Here is a 21,171-nt window from a genome sequence, read left to right on the forward strand (position 1 = left end):
TTTTTCCGTCTTCATTTTTCATCTGACTGTCTATAAAATAACATGGACATTTTTGGAAATATAATCAAAGCTGAAGTTGAGTCAAAACAAGAGGAAATATTCTTTGAGTGATCTCTATTATATCATTAGTCATTCAAAAGAAAGCCAGGCTGTGTGCAATGCAATTTTAATCAGCCACAAAGCAGCTCTTGTTCTCATTCACGGAATTTTATAAATGCAGTTAGTTATTTCAGGAAGTAGATAAGAAACCTAAAAGACATTTTCATGAGATGCATTGTGAGCATTTTAATTTAAAGTTATAAGTCAATGGGAATTATACTTGTTGCACTTGAGTTCCATTTATATGACAAAGACACAAAATAGAGTGCTGGCTTTTTCACCACATCCCTTTTGTATTGCTATTGAAATTATTTTAAAGTAGTAGTTAATTGTGATACAAAAGAACCAAATTATTAACAAATTAAAGAAGAGCCACTTAACAACACTGTGGATGGCAAAAGGATGACAGAATTGGTTTCGGTCCCCTGTAGGGGGTTAGGACAGTAGGAATGCTCCTCTTGCTGCCCAGCCAGCAGATGGCACAGTGTGCCAGCATATGGCTCCAATGCTGGGTCAGCAGCTCTCTGCTCTGATCAACTTCAGGAGTTTTAGCTAAAGGTCATCACTTCCCCCTCTCCTCCTTTTCCCCCGCTCTTCCTTCCTTCTCTTAGTCTTCCCTTCCTTTCTCCCTACTTTTCTTCCTTTCTTCCTTCCCTTCATTTTTCATCCTACCTCTTCCTTCTACCTCTTCTCCTGGTCCCATTAACTGGAGAACTGAATGACACCAAGGAGACTGGGTTCAAGATCATTACTGAGAATTACTGGCAGTCCCTCCTGAGGACAGATATTACAGTCTGTCCTCCTGTGATGGACAGCATGTAATTAATCTAGGTTTTTGGAATGGATCTAGCAAAGAACAGGGTGAGATATAGTACAGATTTATGCTTTATAATACCTTTTCTTTCCTTAATTAAAAAGATTAAAAACAGACTAGTCTGTGGAAAAACCAGGCATCATGTAGAGGGAGACTCAGCAGTCTGAGAGTTACAAAGACAGAGTTGTTACAGAATTATTATTCTAATAATGTGATATGTGTATGTCCCATAAAATTATCAAGAATAAGGTGTATGGTACCAAGCATCCCTTTGGACCATGATTCCTTTTCTCTTTAAAGTAATTGCTATTCTCACTGCTGCCAGTACAGGGTGGTTTTCTTCGTTGTAACTTTAAATGAATGAAGTAACAGCATATGTTGTCTTTGGAGATTGGCTTCTATTGCTATAATGATGCTTGTGTGCAGCAGCTACAGTTAGTTTTCATGAGGAGCAAGCAAACATCCCTTCAGGAGAAGTGCTAGCAGCTCTAATACCTGTCCATGAATTAATTACTCTTAGCATCTAGAGGTAGGATTATCTAGGTGATTATCCAGAGCCATAAAGGGAATGATGAAATCTGTGATAGACAAACCATACAAAGAGCAGGATGCAGTAGAGACTCATTTTGATTAAATAATAGTGTTTTCTAGGATCAAATTTGGTATTAAATATTTTAAAGAGTTTGTTCAAAATCACCCACTCTCCAGCAGCTTGGCAATATTATTGGTAAAACACAGCAATGTATCATTTGTTCTTCCTTCCCTAGGTCGGTACCCTATGTTAAATGTGTTTTGGGTATTTAAGCAGAGAGTTGCTAAAAATCTTTCTGCATGGATGGTTTCATTTGAATAGACAACGCACACACTACTGAATCTGCTCCAAACTAGACTGATATGATGACTACCTCCATTAGCATCCACTTCATTAACCAAGAATACATTGCAACCCATGGCAAAGTGTTGAAAATGCAATAAGACTACCCGGAAACTCTTGGGCTCTGAGTTTGACATGAATATGCATGAAGTAGCTTTCAGTTGCTGAAGGAAGCCAGTGAGCAGGGACCAGTGACAGATGCAGGAAGTCATGGGGCTTTCCATGTTTGGCATGGAAAGGCATGGTTCACCGGTAGTTAAATAATGGGCCCTTTGGAGAGATACCAAGTGGCCAGGGGTTTCTCTGCAGGGGCAGGGTTTGCAAGGGAAAGAAACAGATACCTGGGACCCAAGCAGGTCTTCCTTGAGAGCTTTTAGAGTCCAGATACTAGAACAACTTGGGAAAGGGGTGGGTAGTTCTAAAGAGAAGGGAAGAGGAGAGGGAATTCAGCAATAACAAACTAATGGTAAAATACCGGGGTGGGGGAGGGGGATTTGTCCATAGGAAAAACAATGAAAGGCCCAGTGCCATGGCCTAGCGGCTAAAGTCTTTGCATTGAACACACCTGGATCCCATATGGCCACTGGTTCTAATCCCGGCAGTTCTACTTCCCATTCAGCTCCCTACTTGTGGCCTGGGAAAGCAGTTGAGGTCAGCTCAAAGCCTTGGGACCCTGCACCCATGTGGGAGACCTGGTGCAGGCTCCTGGCTCCTGGCTTCGGATCAGTGCAGCACCAGCCATTGCAATCACTTGGGGAGTGAATCATTGGATGGAAGACCTTCCTTTCTGTCTCTCCTCCTCTCTGTATATCTGACTTTGCAATAAAAATAAATAAATCTTTTTAAAAAAGAAAATAAAAGAATAAATATGAGTAGGGTGGGCTGATGGAGCAGGAACAGAGACCCTGGTTCTAGAGTCCTGAGATCTTACTCGGAATGGATCTTTCAACAGATCTCAGTACTTTCACCCATAAAATGGGAAAAACAAAACGAATAATAATCTTACAAATTGTGTAGAAGGTCTCTGTCTCTATGCATCTATCTTCCTGCCTATCAATTTTTATGTCTCATTAGCAACTCTATCGCTGGTTCTAACACAGTCAAACTGCTCTCAGATAAATGCGCTGCTCAGTTCTCCTTCATCTGATTTTCACTAAAACATCTATTTCCAACCTCAGACCATTCCCTCAGGGAGCCCTCATTATTCCCCAGATCAATTTGTCCTCCTGCCTTAACTATAAGGTAAGAGGACACCTTTGATGCTAGGAACATGGCAGGTGGGCATTCGCCAGCTCCACGGGCCCACGGTTCAGGCAGCAGATTTGCTGATGGAAAATATGATCTCCAAAGAATGTCTTTCTCGCCTGTGAGAATTATTAATAGCTTCTGAGACAGAAGGTTTCAAGTTGAGAATGAACATCATTATTAACACTGACTCAAATGGACTCTTCAGGAAGGCGGATTATAAAGCCCTCACAGGATGCTCTGAAATGACAGAGGTCTGAAAAACTAAAAAAATGTGGAGATAATGGAGAAACAGGAGTGAGTGGCTAAGCCAATCAAAGGATTTGGGGTTTGGCTTCTGCTATGCCATCGATAGTCCTCTTTTCTGACAGCAGGGCCCTACTCTCCAAGATGCTTTCTGCCAAAGGAATGCTGCTACAATCTCTCCGAAGTAATAGGAAGCCTTCTACTAGGGGACTTGGTGGGCGCCCAAACTCCTGCTTCACAGTGATCATCCTATTGTCCTCACTTTTAAGCTTCTATCTCCTCAGATCTCATGTGTACCCCTTTCAGCATTACTTCCAGAAACCCACATCCATTTTCACTTACGCTATGTTCCCATCTGGAAACTCCCATTGAAGCCCACCCTGTAAAATGCCACCCATCCTTTAATAAACGTTTAGTGCCATTTTCTCATGGAGGCTGTCTCTAAATACACAGTTCTTGAGTTCTCCCTTTTCTTCTAAACTTTGAATAGTAGTCAGAGTTTATTTTGTATAACATAGTGCTAACTAATCGTGCTGTGTTATCTCTTATATTGGTATGCGTTAGTTTTCTAGACTATTGAATTAGAGGCCTATTGAGTCAGGGAACCTACTGAGGTAGGGACCTCATCTCCCAACATGGCAGAAGGGGCTAGTTTTTTTAATTTGCCCATCACACAAAGGTATTGTATAGGCTAGTTTCAGCTTTCTCCTGTCTTGTAATTGATGGAGACCACACCAGCTGCCATGGATTGGCACCACACTCATTCCTTAAGGACAAAAATCATGTTGCTGGGACCTCTGGATGACAATACCTATCATATGCTTTCTTTCAAGATATCATCTTTTTTTTTTTACACACAGTAAGTTGACATAATCTTCCAGATGAAGCAGAACAAAAGACATACTCTAAAGGAAATGGAGAAAAAACGACCATGACAGAAGTCAAATGCAATGACAGATTGTTCAGCAACAATCACTAAAAGCCCTAGAAATACAGTGACATACAGTTGGGGAAAGAGGAGGAAGACATTTCAAGGGAGCTAGCTGACAGCAGTGCTGATAATGCAGGGGGAGAATTCATCTTAGCACAATGACTGCTTCCCAAACAGTATCAGGTTTAGCATGGACATAGAAGAAGAGAAGACCTGGGAAGGCAAGCCAAGAAATATCACACTGGTGCACACAGATTTGTTATTTTTGTCTATCAGGAGTTTCTGGATGTCGTCCTTGAGCAAGTCACACATGCTGACATGCAGGGCCACAAAAGAGGAAGCAAACTGCAGTTCCAGTCTACTATTTAGCTTTGACCTTGAGGCCTGGTATAAGTCACTTGATTTAGTTTTCTCATCAACAAAATGGAGACAACAGCACCTAAATCATTTGCTCATCCATTCACTAGGTATTTAAGAAGAGCCTGCTACTACCACAAAGGATCATAGTGGCCGGGAAAGACAGAGTCTTTGTTCTTGCCAGTGTCTAGACACCTTCCAGGCCTGAAGGTACATAGAAGGAAAGCATCTCTGAAATGGAGAGTACTTTAACGTGAAAAATTTTCTTCTTATCTGGGATTTTGCTCTTGCTCTGGCTGTGTGGCTTGGGCCAGTTATCATTTTTTAGGGCTTTCCTGTTCTCCTTTACCAAATGGGGAGACTGTCCTAAAACGTCATTATTCCAAATAAAAATGAGAAGTTAAACTCTGAAGGTCTTTCTGAATCATGAATTTCAGAAAGATAATTAGGAAATAGCTCAGTTATGGATAAGAACATTATGACACACCTTTGTGGACCAGCTCCTTCACTTCAGAGAGAAAGCATTATGAGGCAGGTTATTGGCTAGTGTGTCCTCTTTCTTCCAGCCCCTCATGAGTATAAGGAGTTTGAAGTTTATTATTCTCAGTCATAGCCTTTCAAAGAACATGGTGTGTGACTAAATGGCTCACCAGACTTTAGTGTTCCTGTTCCTAACGAATGTGGCACCACAGTATTGTACATCAAACAAACCTCAAGTGCCAGGACATTGTTTCCCTACCAGTCCTGCCTGCTGACCACCACCAGAGAGGACTGGGAAAGTCCTGTGGCAGGCAGAGCACTGAGAAGGAATACAGTCTCATACTTACCTTGAGGGCCTTCTGCGCAGGTTCACTGGACCCAATGGCAATCAGATTTGGCCCAGCCATGCTGCAGAAACTCTTCAGATGCAGGGAATCAACCACCGGGACTGTGGAGACCGCATAGTCCTATACAGTTCGCAAAACAAAACAAACCAGTTTGATGCTGCAGAATAACACTAATAAAACTGCTACGAAACCTGCCTGAACTGAACATACTCTGTGGGCAAGACAAGGCTGTCTGGAGGAAACCTAGGGTCCAGAAGTTTTACTGTTTCCAATTAAAGCTCTGTTGTTTCTGTGACCTGTAGCATAGGCTGCTCTGGGCTGGTGTGTTTGAATATCCTGCATAAACAGCCTCTGCTGGAGATTTGTTTCTTCTCAGAGAATTTCTTGAGGGCTATATTTCTTTGACTTTTTTTGGTCGTTTATTTTCATTTTACTCAAAAAGCAGAGAGACAAAGAAGTCTTACATTGTCTGGTTCACTGCTCAAATGCCTTCAACTTGGCCTAGGAAAGGTAGTTGAAGCCAGGATCCTAGAAGTTAGTCCAGGTCTCCTGTACGGACAACACAGACTCGAACACTGGTACCTTGATCAGCTGCTTTCCAGGCTGTGTTTTGGTGGGAGACTGGGTCAGAAGTGGAGTGGGGCTAGAAATGGAACCAGGTTCTCTGATATGGAATGCAGGTATTCCAAGTGGTTTCTTATTGCACTAAACACCAACCCAGTTGTACTCATTGCTAAGCAATTTGGTAAGCTGATCTATTAAAGTCCAGCATAGTAAAAGGAACATGAGGGGATGTTTGTGTAACATCAAGGCAGTTTCTGGAATATAGTAGGCACCTCTTTGGAGGTAACCTTTGATTCCAATTTGAAAAATCCACATTTTATTTCAGAGTCAATTAAGACAATCAGATTTTTCCCCCTGAAACCACTGATTGTGCCAAGAACATCTGCCAAAGGCTCATATGATTTTGCCCTACCAGAAAGCCCAAGATGCCTAACTTTGTCTGTTGCTCTTGTGATAATCCAAGAAAGTCTGTTTACTGAGAACTATAAACTAGACAACTCTAAGACCCTCAACAAATTTATGAATATTAGGAAATGTTTGTGAGACTGATGACACACAAATATCATTACTCATGATATATTGATTCCAAGGGTCCATGAATATTTATTAAATCATCATTACTCTGTGTTAGGCATAAATCATCCCTTACCTACCTTAAAAGTATCAGCCAGGATTTCAGCACCTCGTTGATTTGTCCTCTTGGAAAGGCCCACGAAAAATTCTCTTCCTATAATAGATGTCATGGAACATGGTGAATGAGTGGCCTCAGGGAGTGTATACTGCTTCCCTATAAATAATGACCTGAAAGTCACATAGTTCTGTCCCCAAACAAAGGACCCAGGACACCTCCATTAAACAAACAAACAAAGATCACCCGCTTTACTGAGGAAATAAAAACCCAAACCAAATGGGAACCCCCTGCAAAACAAACAAATAACAACAACAAAAAACCCCACCATGTAAAAAAAAAAAAAAAACTACTGCAAAAAACCCGATTTCAAACTATTGGCATTACAGGAAAACATTTTCATAATCCATGAAGGAAGAAAGTATAATGGTAGTTCCCAGGTGCTGAGAGACAAGGTAGACAGAACTGTTTTTAATGGGCAGCTGCAGTGGGGAAGATGAAAAGGTTGCCAGGACTCAAGGCAGTGATGGCTGCAAGCAGCGTGAATGTATTTAAACACCTCTGCACTAAACACAAATGAGTAAAATGCTGTATCTAATTTACCACAAAAAGAATGAACTTGTACTTAGGAAACAACAGATTTGAGCATATCAAAGATAACGTAGTAGTTACGGCATCTCTAGTACCAGTTCTTCCTCCTAGCTCACCCTAAAAAAATCAACGCCAGATGTTGCGATGAAATTGGATTCTTTTCTTACAGCAAGCAGATAACGTCTGAAGAAACCATCTGGGACAGTGAATTAGTGCTGACTACTGAGAGCTCTGTCTTTAAAACAATGTATGTTACTCACTTCAAATAAAAAAGAGCAAAGGATGCCTATTTACCAAGTACAAATATTTAGGACATACCTTTCTGAAATTTTGCAATTTTCTACTTAGAAAGTAAAATACTAGATAAAAATGATGTCTTACTTATAGGTGAACAAGTACAGAAGATGGGGTTAAGCAGTGCTTTCTCATGCTTCCTTAATTATTTTTAACATAATTCCATTTAACTGTGGGAAAAACATTGAAAGAAAAATCAGCTTCACTTTGACCCTGAGTATACAGTAAGGTGTGCGAACAACCATGCAGAAGTGAGTGTTGGATTGACTTTATAAATGCTATAACTTTCATCTTCATAATATTCTTATAGGAGAGGTAAATGACATAGGCCAAGTGATGTTATGAAAATATTTCAAGGTTAAGACTTGATGTTGACAGGCACAGGAGTCTTTCATGGAAAACTGACAGTTTGTCTTTTCGAATTTTTTATGAATGCCACACTTGTGTTGTCTCTTAAGAAATGTTACTATATCCCTAGCTGTAGATAACTGCCTAGGTTGCCTTGTACCTACGTAAGTGTTACATTTCTTGGAGAGAAACAAACAGCTGGTGGGCATTCTGGATGTGGTTAATGCCAAATTTGTATTAACTATACCAGTGTGCCAGCACAGTTGCCTGTTCCTTTTGGGAATGATATGTGGGGAACTCTGTGCACTGCCACAGAGAGCAGAGGGAGACTTTGGGCTGGGACCACAGGGATGTAGCATGCCACTGTGTATAGTAGAAAGGCTGCTGATTGCCCACAGAAGGGAATCTGTTAGAGTGGGGGGGATTCTGAGGGCATGTTTGACAGTTTAGGAGTAACTTTGGGGGGCTTCTATGGATTGGGCCACTGCACTCACAGACAGCAAGGGAGTTGAGATGAGGTAATTTTTTTTTGCGGGGGGGACCAGAGGGTATTCTGGGTCAGGTCAAGGCACCCACTCATGTGGGAGACCTGGAGTGGGTTAAGTGGCATCATTCACTGGCACACGTGAAAGCTGGAGCTGTAGGGCATGCATAGCGGGACTAGGTTATAGTACCTGTCCATGAGTGTTGGATCAAGGCATGGGCTACACCATGCTGGGTTGCAGTATCCAGTGGAACATGAGAGAGCCACATCTGAAGATAGATTCTGTAATGGCCTTGTGGGCTCTCCTTTGTGTGCTACAACACCAGCTGCTTTTCACAAGAGTGGAAGGTGGTTATGGGTTGAGTGAGGCTGGACCACAGAACTTTTTGGTATGTGTGTGGGCCAGATCTGGGTACAAGCTGAGCTGGGCTGGGCCATAGCACCCACTGGCACACGTAAGGGCCAGGACAGGGTATTGGCCATGCAGGGTTGGGACAGAGTTCAACATTCACCTTTGAGAGAAGAGACTGGGGGTGGTCAAAGGCTGGAACAAAGCACCTGCTGGCACACACAAGATCTGGGATTAGGAATGGGTCTGGTAAGGGAACTTGGGGGACTCCTTTGCTTGGTTGTAGCTCCCACTGGTGAGCATGAGAGATGGAACTGGGGGAAGACCAGGCTGGGGAGAGTTGCAGCACCCATTAGCATGTGTATGAGTTGGATCTGAAGGTGTGTCACACTGGACTAGGCCCCAGAACCCACTGGAACTCACCGGAGCCATAATGGGTGCAGGATGGATTGGGTTAGGTTGTGATACCTGCTGGTTCACATGAGATCTGGGTCTTGGGATGGGTCAGGCGGGACTAGCTATAGTACCTGCTGGTGAGAGCTAGAATAGGTGTGGCTTTGTTGGGCTAGGAAACAGCTGTGCCACTGGGTACCAGGACTGAGGTCAGGCAGAGCTGCAGAACCTACCAGTATTCCAGGCCTGGGAGTGGTTCCGATTGGGGAACTTTTCAGACTCCTGTGCTTGGCTGAAGATCCCACTGGTGAGCTCAAGAGCTGGATTTGGGGGCAAGCCAGGCCAGGCTGGACTGTAGCACCTATCATCATACATGTGGCTATGTTTGTTGGCATGCCAGGTTAGGCCAGTCTGGGCCAATCTGCAGGCCCTACCAGGTTGGCCCACAACACCTGCCAGTTAACATGAGGGCTGGAACCAGGGGTGGGTTACTCTAGCATAAGCTGCTGCACCTTTAAGTGAGAACTGGGATGAGGGATGGGCCATACCAATCTGGTAAGACCTGGGGCTGGGAGTGGAGCTGGTAGGGAACATTCAGGAACTCCCCTGCAAGACTGCAGCTTCCACTAATGAACATGAGAGCTGGGATGAGGGCAGGCTGGTCTGGGCAGAGCTGTAGCATCCACTGGTTAGCATGTGGGCTGCATCTGAGGGACGGTTGGGATAGGCTGCTGCATCTACTCATGTGCACAAGAGCCATAATATGTGTGGACCAGCAGGGCTAGGCTGCAGCATCTGATGATAAGTATCAAGACTTGGTTTGAGTCATGCCAGGATGGACCACATTATCCCACTGACAAGTACAGAATTTGGGAGCTGACAGCAGGCACAAGAGGGGAACTGTGGGTACTCCCCTAGTAGGCTGCAGCTACTCCTGGTGGCATGAGAGCCAGGGCTGTGGGTGAGCCTGGCTGCATAAGGTGGCAACACCCTACAGCATAAGTGTGGACCAGGTCTGGGGGCAGGTAGGCTGAGCTAAGCCACAGTACCCATAGGTATGCACGAAAGCCAGATGGGATATGGGATGGACCAGGCTAGGCTGCAGCTCATGCTTGCACATGCAAAAACTGGAGCTGGTAGTGAGTCTGACAGAGGTTATTGAGGGTTGCTGCAACTAGTCTGTGGTGCTCACTGGTGTGGGTGAGGACCGAGTCTGTGGAAGGCTGAGCTGGGCTAGGCCACAGCACCTGTTGATTAGTGAGAGGATGTGGCTATGAGCAGAAATGACCAGGAGCTACATCCTCCAGTGTGTGGCATATTTGTTGGCTGTTGCAGGTGACTGACCAAACCTGACCCTGTGCTAGCTGGCCCACACAAGAGGCAAGTCTGAGGTCACCCCAGGCCAGGTTTCTTGGGGTGGTGGAGGAGGGGAGTGCATAACCGCAACATATGTGTGTTTAACCTTAGAGTGCATGTGTCAGGACTGGGCCTCCTTAGTAGCTGATGCCTGTGCAGTGGGCAGCATTCTCAGATGCACCAGGGTATATGACAGCCAGTTCATCTTTCCCAGCAGAGGACCTCAAGTGCCTCCTCAGTAGGTGGAAAATGGAACAGATTAGACATCTCTCCCAGTCATACTTTGCAACATGGGTCTGTGGATGCAGTAAGGATGCACTAAGTCTATAGGACTTGGTCAACCAATAGGCATTGGAAACATTTTCTCAACTCTGGTGCAACAAAGCTGATAACATCTCAAAACTATCAAAACCACTCAAGTAACCCCCTCAGAGCACTCTGTCTCTAAACTGTCATCAAATGACTCTCCCCCGTCTTTGTGTGCTGATGTAATTTGACAGAAAGAGCAGCCCCTCCCCTCCCCCTATAGTGGACACAGGAGAAAAAAGTAGGAGAAAGGATGAAGCACTTGTTTCACCTACCTTCTACTATAGCTTGACCTTCCCCACCCTATTTGCAGGCCCACATGGGCATACATCCTGGTCAATTATGTTAACTATCAAAAATATAATAAAAAATGAAAAAAGGAAATGCTATTATATGTGAAAACCCAAGTTTATGCTATAAAGAGGTCTTTTATGTGACACAAGTATCATTTTTAGTAGTATTTATTTATTTTTAATGGAAAGGCAGATTTACAGAAAGAGGAGACAGAAAGTTTGCAACATTTGGAGGCGAGCCAATCAGAAATCAGGAGCCAGGAGCTCCTTTGAGTCTCCCATTTGGGTGCAGAGTTCCAAGGGTTTGGTCTATCTGCTACTGTCTTCCCAGACCACAGTCAGGGAGCTGTATGAGAAATGGAGTAGCCAGGGCACAAACTGGCACCCACTTGGGATCCTGACATGTGCAATGCAAGGATTTAGCCAATAAGCTATGGCACCAGACCCAAAAGTATTATTTTATAAAAAAAAAAGTTTGCTGCAATGACAAATATTAAGTTTCCTTAATTAATTTAAGACAAAAATAGATTTATAAATCAGACTTATATATGACTTTAAAAAAATAGTGTACTAATAAGCAGGTATCATAAAATAGTATGCAGGGTGACCTGATGTCATAAAAGAAAATGATGGAACTGTGAAGTTTAAAATTATTCCTTTCATTTGTATGTATCTGGTCATTTTCTTCTATACCAATCCATTTTTATATTTTCCTTCCTAACTCATTCTGTTTACTATATTTTTGATTTGGTTTATAGCTTCATGATATCACTCAGTGCTTATATTGTTCCTTTATCCTTTGTATTTTCAGTAAACTGCTGGTTTGATTCTCATTCTAGTTCTCTCTTTCTTCGACCTGATGCCTTTATATTGGGGCTATGCTTCTACTGTATTCACTGTGAGGGGTAACTGATTACATTTTCAGGGAACCCACTAGAATGATCAGTGGGTTCAGGTGGCATCAGCCCGATTTTTGCATCATATGTTTCCCATCAGAATTTTATATAATAATTTTGGGACTTGTGATAATTATTTTTTTAAAGTCCATGGTTTTAGCAAGCTTCGATCATCAGTGCACAGATCAATTACTTTTTTAGGGATCTGGATTTATTTCTTGAAATTCTAGAAAGAAAATCTTCCCTTAATTAAGCCTTTGATTTACTAGAAATAAAATTCACAAAAGAAATACAGGACTCATGCTTGAGTTTTTGTGTTTTTTTTAAATATATGAATTATGAAAGTAATGAGTTGATGTTTCAGCAACTTACAATAATGGCCAGTAAGTTCTTTTGAGAACTCAGCAAGGGTGAGAGGGAGAGCTACAGTGATTTTATCAGCTGGTTCATGACCCAACTGCCTACAAAGGTGGGCTGAGGCAGGATGCCAAGGCAGTCAGTCTCCCAACGAGTGGCAGTAACTGCTAGAACCATTGCCTGCAGCCTTCTAAGGTCTGCAGTAGCAGGAACGTGGAATCAGAACGGAGCCAGCAATCAAATCCAGGTGCTATAACAGGGAATGTGAGCATGAGCATCTTCACCGCCAAACCTGACACAGCAAGAATTGTTTTTTCTTAAAGAAATCCAATTGTCCACTAATGACTTGGTAATTAAATCATAAGGGATAAAAAAAATCATAAGGGAAACTCAACAACAGTCAGAATTAAATTATAACAAACATTCCTATCAAAATGAGTCTGTTAAATAGTACATAGAAAGAAAGTTAAGCTACATTAGATGGTTATAGCAGAGAAGATGAAGGCTAAAAATGACTGAGATAAATACACAATCTGAGATTTCGGGTGAAAGAACAGAACAAAAGTAAAGAAATCCGAAGGAAGGAAATAAGATAGGAATAGAAAGTAAACATTTAGGATACAGAGTTCTGGCTAGCTTTTTGAAAAGACAAATAAAATTGACAACTCACTGATTAAAAAAAGGAGTGCATAGATATCACAAATGTAAAGGGATATCAGAGTTGTGAAGCTTAAACATATCTTAATAATATATGAAGGATGTTATATTCAATATTTTGTAAACAGATAAAATCTTGTTAAAAGGAACCCATTAAAACTGCCTTAGGAAAAGTAAAACAACAACCACCACCGCCCCCTTGGAAAAACAAACAGTTAAACCGTGCTCAAAAAACTGAATAAGTTTAAGATCTTACTTACAAAGAAAGCACCAAATTTCAACAAATACACAATTCAAACAATATTAGTACCAAAGAATATAAAGGCAGGAAATATTCATTAGTACATTTCACAAGGCTAATAGAACTTCTTTATCACAACCAGACAAGGAAAACCAGAAAGAAAAAACATAGGTCACAAAAAAGTTTAAACATTACTAAAATTGTCTTAAAAATACAGTAGGTTATGATCAACTTTTATTTCATTTCAGAAGCACAAGGTTGATCAAACTTCAGAAAATCAGTTAATGTAATTAGCCACATTAGTTGATCAAAGAAAAACATCAAACAATCATCTCATTGAAGTAAAGAAACAACCCACAGAGTTTACATTATCCTCTGAATTTCATTCCCAGGTGTTTACCTTAGGAAAACTCTGTAATATATCCCTAGTAGACTTATATACATGGTAGCATTAAAGATAACACACAAAATAGAAAACACCCAAATACACATCAACAAAAAATGAATAAATACATTGGGGTGCATTCTTAGCAGAGTAGTAATCAACATGGAAAACTAGTTACAGCTATGTACATTGACTTAGCTCAAAGATAGAAAAGCCACACACACACACACATACACACATATATGTACACATATGAATATACATATATATATATTACTAGCAAAGTTAAATAACAGGCAATTTAAGAATATATATGTTGAAATAAAGCTCGAAGGAAGGTCAGGCAGAGACAACTCAGAGCAGGGGCACTTGAGGCTGGGAACAGACAGAAGTGGGGACTAAGGGACCACCAGGGACTTCTTGTGGTCTTAACAAGACTGTATATCTTAAACCTGCTGGTAGAACCCAGGTGTTCATTTTTTATTACTGTTTTTTAAAGTGTACATAACATTTTTATAATGCTTTTAATGTACTCTGTTTCACAATATAAATAAACAGAAGTGAAAGTAAGTTGCTGTTGTCTGTTTATCAAAAATAGGATTAAAATCATTTTTGCCAGTAGCTGTTTCTTGCCTGACAGATTTCCCAGCAGGAGCTGGTTTTGGAAAGCAATTCTCCTTCTTTCTACTTCCTGATAAATTATTAATGAAGTTCTGAGTTGTAGAAGGAACAGGGCACAGAGCACATAGAAAGCACAACAGATTTTGTTTCATACCCAATTCTTCCCAGTTCCAAAACTGGGCAGTAATAGTTGTATAATGTTGTGAATGTAAATAATACCATATGAATTATTTAATTAATGCAGTTAATACAGCAAATTTCCATGTAATATATCATTTCCTATAATTAAAATAAAAAGGAAAAGAAGGAGCTAGAAGGCAGGACTTAACATTAGTTGTAAATGAGCAGAGAGATATCCCAAGGCCATTTCAGTTTTGAATAATATCATTAATAACATAAGAACTCATGTGTTGACTACAGCCAGTAAAAAAAGCCCACAGATACTATCAAAGGCAAGCCGTCTTTCAGAGGATCTAACAAGAAGATAGAGTACAAATTCAGGCTTGAGATGATGTGGATAGACTTTGGATGAAGGAAAGAGTCTCAGCATTTAAGTGACCTTCTCTTGGAGCACATCAGCTCAGCTACTGGGATGACTGTGTAACTGTCAACACAACTTGTTTAAACCAAGCTTTAACTACTATCAGTGCCTGCTTATAATTAGCTTTACCATTATAATTTAATGTTTTATATTGTTTACGTAATTGGGATGGATGTATGTCCATGTGGGTCTCCAAATATAGTACACCCCCAAGGTCCTCTTCCCTGGACAATCTGCAGCACCCTTCCCCTTGCCTAGAGTCTGGACAGTTTGTCCTAGCCTGGCATTCCCCACCTTCCTCACATACTAAACAACAAAACAAAACAAAACAAAAATCAGAATAGGCTACTATGCTGGCACACTGGTTTAGTTAACACAAATTTGGCATTAACCAGACCCAGGATTCCTACCACTATTGCTACTTTTCTTCCAGCAATGTAATGCTTGCCAAGGTACAAGGCAACCTAGGTAGTTGTCTATAGCTGGAGTATTATTATTATCATATATTTTTGTATTGACAAAGAAAAGAGTTGTCTTTTATGTAAGGAAGTCTGAGTTCCACATTCAACTTTTTCACAAAAGCCTATTTTCTAAGAGGAACTGGCTGTTGTTCTGTTGACAGAAAGAATGAAAGTGCTATTAATGACACGCAAAGAATATTCTGAGGGAGAACTTACTGCACAGATTTAAAGAATGCCTGAATCTGCTTTGGAACAACCAGAGCTAAGAGTGAAGCAAGAGCCCTTTGGGCTCTTTGTTCTGTGATCTCAGTGGGCAGTGCAAACCAAACCCAGAAGTGGAAACCTGCTAATGGTAATGGCAGCATAGGTTCATGTAGTCTACAGTGAGAGTGGGGCTGCCTGAAGTAGCCAGCATACCAAGTGACAGCCATCCATAGGCACATGGCACTGAATGAGAAATGTGGTGGGATGGACATTGCTGTTGCTCCTATATAATAATTACATACATATGCAAAGAATACAAAACAACACTTGGCCATACCTATATGGTTCAGTGTAAAATGCACTGTAGCTGAAATACTCTATTTCCAAGAAACTTCATGTTTTCGGTGGCCACATTTCCAAATCCCTTAAACCAGCCTTTGCTGTCAGGGTTACTTTAGGGAAATAGGTGTTTATTCTCTGACTTTAAGCAGAAAACAAGTTTTTAGTGTAATTTCAAATTACTATTACTATCTTACCCAGCAATATAACCAGAATGAATCCAGAGGAGTGTTTGTCCAAATTTCAGAATACAATAATGTTATCATACAGAATTCAAAAGTTTGATGTTAAAGAACTGTTTAGTAGTTATATTATATACATTGTAAAACCTGATTCTGGTTAGATCAAGAATAGTATTAGCTATTTTTATTTGAGTTATGTTAATATATTTATCTGGCACTAAACCAAGTCAATTTGAATGCAAAATTATTTAAATTAATCTTGCCATCTGTAAAGAAAATTGTTTGTGACACTGATCTTGAGTTAAAAATCCTTTAAATTTGAACCAATATACACACAATGGATATTTGCAGTATAAATACCATAATTGAAGCAAGACACGTACTGATGATATACATACAGAGAGCAATCCCATAAGATGAGGCAAATACATATGTACAAATGTATTAAAAGGACATCGGTGAAATTATTTAAGTGAGTCTGTTTGAATGGAAGGTCACATTTTTTTTCCTTTGTGCTTTTCTATATTTTCTAAATTACTTGAATTTAGCAGCTACTAATTTGTTCAAAAAAGCCAAGTATTAGAAACACACATTTAAAAAAAATTTACTTGAAAGAGACAGAGAGAAAGAAAAAGAAAGAAAGATCTTCTATTCACTGGGGGCATCCAAATTACAATTACGAATGCTGAGTTAGGGTGGAACAATTATCTTGAACTTCACTCCAGCTTTCTCATGTGTGTAGCAGGGACGCATGTACTTAAGTTATCACCTGTTGCCTCCCAGGTGCAAATTAGCAGGAAGCTGGATCAGCATCAGAGCTGCATCTCAAACCCTGAGATATGACACGGGAAGAAGGCATGCAGGCAGCCTCTTATCACTAACTCGAGTGTCCACCCCTTAGACATAATTCTGGATAGAAAAAAACTCAATAGATCCATACCTGTGAATAAGACATCTCCACCATCTAAAGTTGCGTTTTCATCTTTCATCTCTACTATATTGAGTTGAAGTTTTTCTAATGCTTCCTTCATCATGTCAACCTGTTAAAAATTAGATGATGCAGATTAATAGCTTACTCTTTTCTAATAAGATAATCAACTATTTAAAATGTCCGGACACTAAATCATGTTCCTACACACACACACACACACACACACACACACACACACACACACACACACACACATCTTAATTATCTTTAGTATGATCTAGGATCAGTCATAGTTATTTATAAGAGAAGAATTACCCATTTACAGCTTCCCACATGGGGCAGGCCTTCACTTGGGATGTCTGAAAGTCATGTTGGAGTGCTTGGGTTGGATTCATGGCTGCACTTGCACTCTCACTCTCACATCTTGCTAAGATGCATCCAGGGGAGCTTCAAGGAGAACCAAGTAGTTGTGTCCCAGCCACCCATGGGGGATATATATTATTTTTGGATGTTGATTTTGGGCTGGCTCAGGCCTGGCTGTTGCAGGCATTTGGGAGAGTGAAGCAGGACATTTTGTTTCCTGTTAGTCTTAGACTGAGTCAGTATTATAATCCCTTCTTTTGTGAAAAAGTGACCAGTTAGAGTCCTATTGGAAGACGGTTAGTCAAGGAGTCGTTGCAAGACTAATCAGGGCACACAAGTTAAAGGAGGTGGGAAACATACCATCTGAGCCCTAAACTTTTTCCAAAAAAGCACAGAATTTAATTTGAATTCCTTTATCAGTCAGAGTTATACATGGAAAAATATCAATGATAGTAACTCAGTAACTTGCAATCTCAACCCACAGGACATGATTTTTATTCCAGGATTTTCTAAAATACCAAAATATCAAGGCTTACATCTAAACGATCTTAGTTTATTCTCAGTTAATAGGAGTGTCTATTTTTGAAAACCTAAAGGTCATTAACAAATAGAATAGCTGCAATGAAACTAGAGAATGTCTTTTCTAAAAAATGGAATTCAGGGACTTCCTATGATACAAGGGTATGTCCAAAGCACAGAGATAATCTAAATTAGGGAATACTTCAAAGTACCCTTTGAGACACACAGTTTAATTTCAGGTCTTCCAAAAGTTCAGCAAAAACAAATTAAATATGTCTAAGGGAAAAAACAAAACAAAACAAAAGAGATCGCACCACACTGGGCAAAGCAGGTAGTTCTGCCAAAATGCATCATGCTGAGTTTTCACAGTGAATTGTCAATGAAGGGTGTAGGAGCCATAACTGCAACGAAGTTATTCCTACAGTAATAAAAATATGGAAATATTTTGACAACAACCACAATACTAACACATCTAGAAAAACACTGAGGACATAAAGTAAAACAAATATATCATCTCATCCTTGTCCAGGAACTCATGCAAAAATTCCACGAACCAGAATGACTCAGAACAATAAAAATCATTTCCATGGGCCAAATGCTGTTAGCATTGTAATAAATATATTCACTGACTTTTTTTTTAAAAAAGCAGCAGAATAGTTTTCCTACGTAACAGGAAATAGAATTGTTGCTAAAGCATAAAAAATGAAAAAAGGAAACATTTGCCATAATTTCTTGGGCCACTGGGAAAAACACACAACTGTTTCATTCTGGCAGCTCCTCTTCAAAGCCCACAGAAAATTATTCAGTAGCTTACGCAGGGATCCTGAGAACTGAGCTAGAGTTCCCTTTTGCTTCTGTTACCAATACTAATGCCTCTGTGATAAATGTTTCAAGGGTTACTGGGTATTCAGATATGTAATAGATTTTGGTCTGAAAAGTTTATCTGTAACTAAGTAACATTTCTATTCAGCACCTTTATTCCACTCTTAAGAATTAAGAACTGAGTAGGGAAACTGCTAGCCATACCACTTTCAGACACACTGTATTTTATAAGAAAGTCTTCTGTCTTTCCAACTTGAGGTTTCAGAGGATTAAATGTTTGTGGTTTCTTTAGAGTTAAAACAGCTGCAGTGATTAAAAAAAAATGGTTTTTGTGCAAGAGCAGTACGCCCTCTTTTTAATGCCCATCACATGTACATAAACCAAGTTATCAGAATAGTTCCATATCACAGATGTTGACATTATATTACCTTCAGAGTTAAGTTCATAAACGCATTTTTTCTTTTAAAATTATTTTTTATTATTGTTTTATGATACAGTTTCTTAGGCTCTGGATGAGGAGTGAATCATTGGATGGAAAAATATTCTCTCTGTAATTTCACTTTCAAATTAAATCAAATAAATATTTTCAAAAATGTTTTATAAACTTAAAGGATTCCTTTCTTTTTATTGGAAAAGCAGATTTATACAGAGAAGAAGAGATAGGGGAAACATCTTCCATCCACTCTTTCACTCTCCAAATGGTCACAACGGCTGAAGCTGAGCCCATCTGAAGCCAGGAACCAGGAGTCTCTTCCAGGTCTCCTTTGCAGGCTCAGGGACCCAAGGCTTTGGGCCATCCTCCACTGCTTTCCTAGGACACAAGCAGGGAGCTGGATGAAGAGTGGAGCAGCTGGGATGGAAACTGAGAACCATATGGGCTCACCACACAGTTGGAGGATTAGTTGATTGAGCCATTGTGCTGGCCCCTAAAGTAAATCTTTTAAAAAGAGAGAAAGGATAAATTAGAGGAAAATTTCGAATAGCTACACCTTGATTTTAACTGTGAAGTCTGAGTGTATAATTTTCCTTTTTTTTTAAAGATTTATTTTTATTATTATTTTTTTTTTATTGGAAAGGCGGATATACAGAGAGGAGAGACAGAGAGGAAGATCTTCCGTCCGATGATTCACTCCCCAAGTGAGCGCAACGGGCCGATACTATGCCGATCCGAAGCCAGGAGCCTCTTCCAGTCTCCCACGCAGGTGCAGGTTCCCAAAGCTTTGGGCCGTCCTCGACTGCTTTCCCAGGCCACAGGCAGGGAGCTGGAAGGGAAGCGGGGCTGCCGGGATTAGAACCGGCGCCCATATGGGATCCCGGGCGTGCAAGGCGAGGACCTTTAACCACTTGCGCCACCGCGCCGGGCCCTGAGTGTATAATTTTCACACTTCATATAAAGGATTTACAAGACCGTTCTTCCTTGCGTTTTCATGTTACATGACCTACGTTCTCCCTTTCAAACTTTAGACAGTATTTCTGTATGCTACATCTTTCCTTCCTTCCCTTTACTACAGATTCCTTTTCTGATTATCTCTGCTTCCTCCACTCCTCCCAACCACACTTAATTCTTTTTGAGAGAAAGGCACCCCCTCGGGCCTTTCTTTCCCTCCCTGTCTTCATTTTTCTCCCCATCCCTGCAGTGAAAAATGTAGAGCTACTGAGGTTACCCATTCACAGCCACTGTTCTAGGAATGCCAGTATAATATATCATTATGATTGAGGGCCTGATGCTCAAACCCTAGCTCTACTACTTATTAGCCAGTGACCTAGTGCTTTCTAGCTTTCTGAGCCTCAGGTTCCTTCTTTCAAGAATCTGTTCAAATAACATCGAATTCCAAGGCTGCTCTGTTCATTAAGTATCTGTCAGGCACTTAGCATGTGGTAGCTGTTCCATAAATACTAGCTCTGCCTTTTGCTATTCTGGTGCATACCAACTTGTGTACACACAGAGACAGATATTTGTGCAATGAAACTGACCCATATGGAAAAGGCTGCTGCTTTTTCTTACATTTGGTTGTGCTCCCCATGTTTTATCACCCTATGACAGATCCCATCTGCTTTCTAGTGAATTACAATTGCAGTGTTCTCTGCAAAGCCAGAGTAGAGCACACACGTTGGGGCACTTCAAAATTTAAATTCCAAACATTCAACTCTGGTTTCCTTTCTGTTCCTGGATGCTGTCAGGATATGAGGTAGACTTCCTGTATAATCTCTGTCTTGAACTACACCTCTGGAGGTTGTATACGAGGTAGGAAGTGGCCTGTCTGGCAAGGTGTCCCATAGGCCTAAAGAGTGTCAGCCAAGACGCCACCAGTGACGACAGTGATGGAGGACAATGCGTTCTAAAGCACCAGTGTGAGGAAATCCTTTTTGCTTCCAAATGCCTGATCTCCTTTATGCTTCTTGTTACATTCTCTTCTTACCTCTGTGATGGTCCTCATTTGTCCTAGCATGTTTACACCCACCATTCTGTCTTTTCACTTCACTCCTCCTTGTTGGTGGAAAGAACCCCAGTTTTGAATACCAACTCATCCCTTATTGGTGATGTGGATGGATTGATTTACTTGGGCTATATTAACCCCTCAGAGTTCTAGTTTCCTATGTGCAACTAGAATAATTTTTCTCTGAATCAGGGATTATGTAATAAAATAATTTA

General features: G+C 40.7%; 1 protein-coding gene across 2 annotated transcripts in view; it reads right to left on the reverse strand.

Annotated features, from left to right (window-relative positions):
* The window catches only part of DDAH1 (dimethylarginine dimethylaminohydrolase 1), a 143,609-nt gene that overhangs the window by 19,124 nt on the left and 103,314 nt on the right, over positions 1–21,171 (reverse strand). For both annotated transcript variants that reach the window (XM_040987381.1, XM_040987382.1), the window contains exons 2-4: positions 16,824–16,923; positions 6,611–6,684; positions 5,394–5,513 (exon numbers count right to left, since the gene is read on the reverse strand). In XM_040987381.1, coding sequence (XP_040843315.1) covers positions 5,394–5,513; positions 6,611–6,684; positions 16,824–16,923 — 294 coding nt within the window. The remainder of the gene's footprint in view (positions 1–5,393; positions 5,514–6,610; positions 6,685–16,823; positions 16,924–21,171) is intronic.

Source organism: Ochotona curzoniae, unplaced genomic scaffold (assembly GCF_017591425.1).
Source record: "Ochotona curzoniae isolate NIBS_2020 unplaced genomic scaffold, NIBS_Ocur_1.0 contig_4612, whole genome shotgun sequence".
NCBI classification, from domain to species: domain Eukaryota; kingdom Metazoa; phylum Chordata; class Mammalia; order Lagomorpha; family Ochotonidae; genus Ochotona; species Ochotona curzoniae.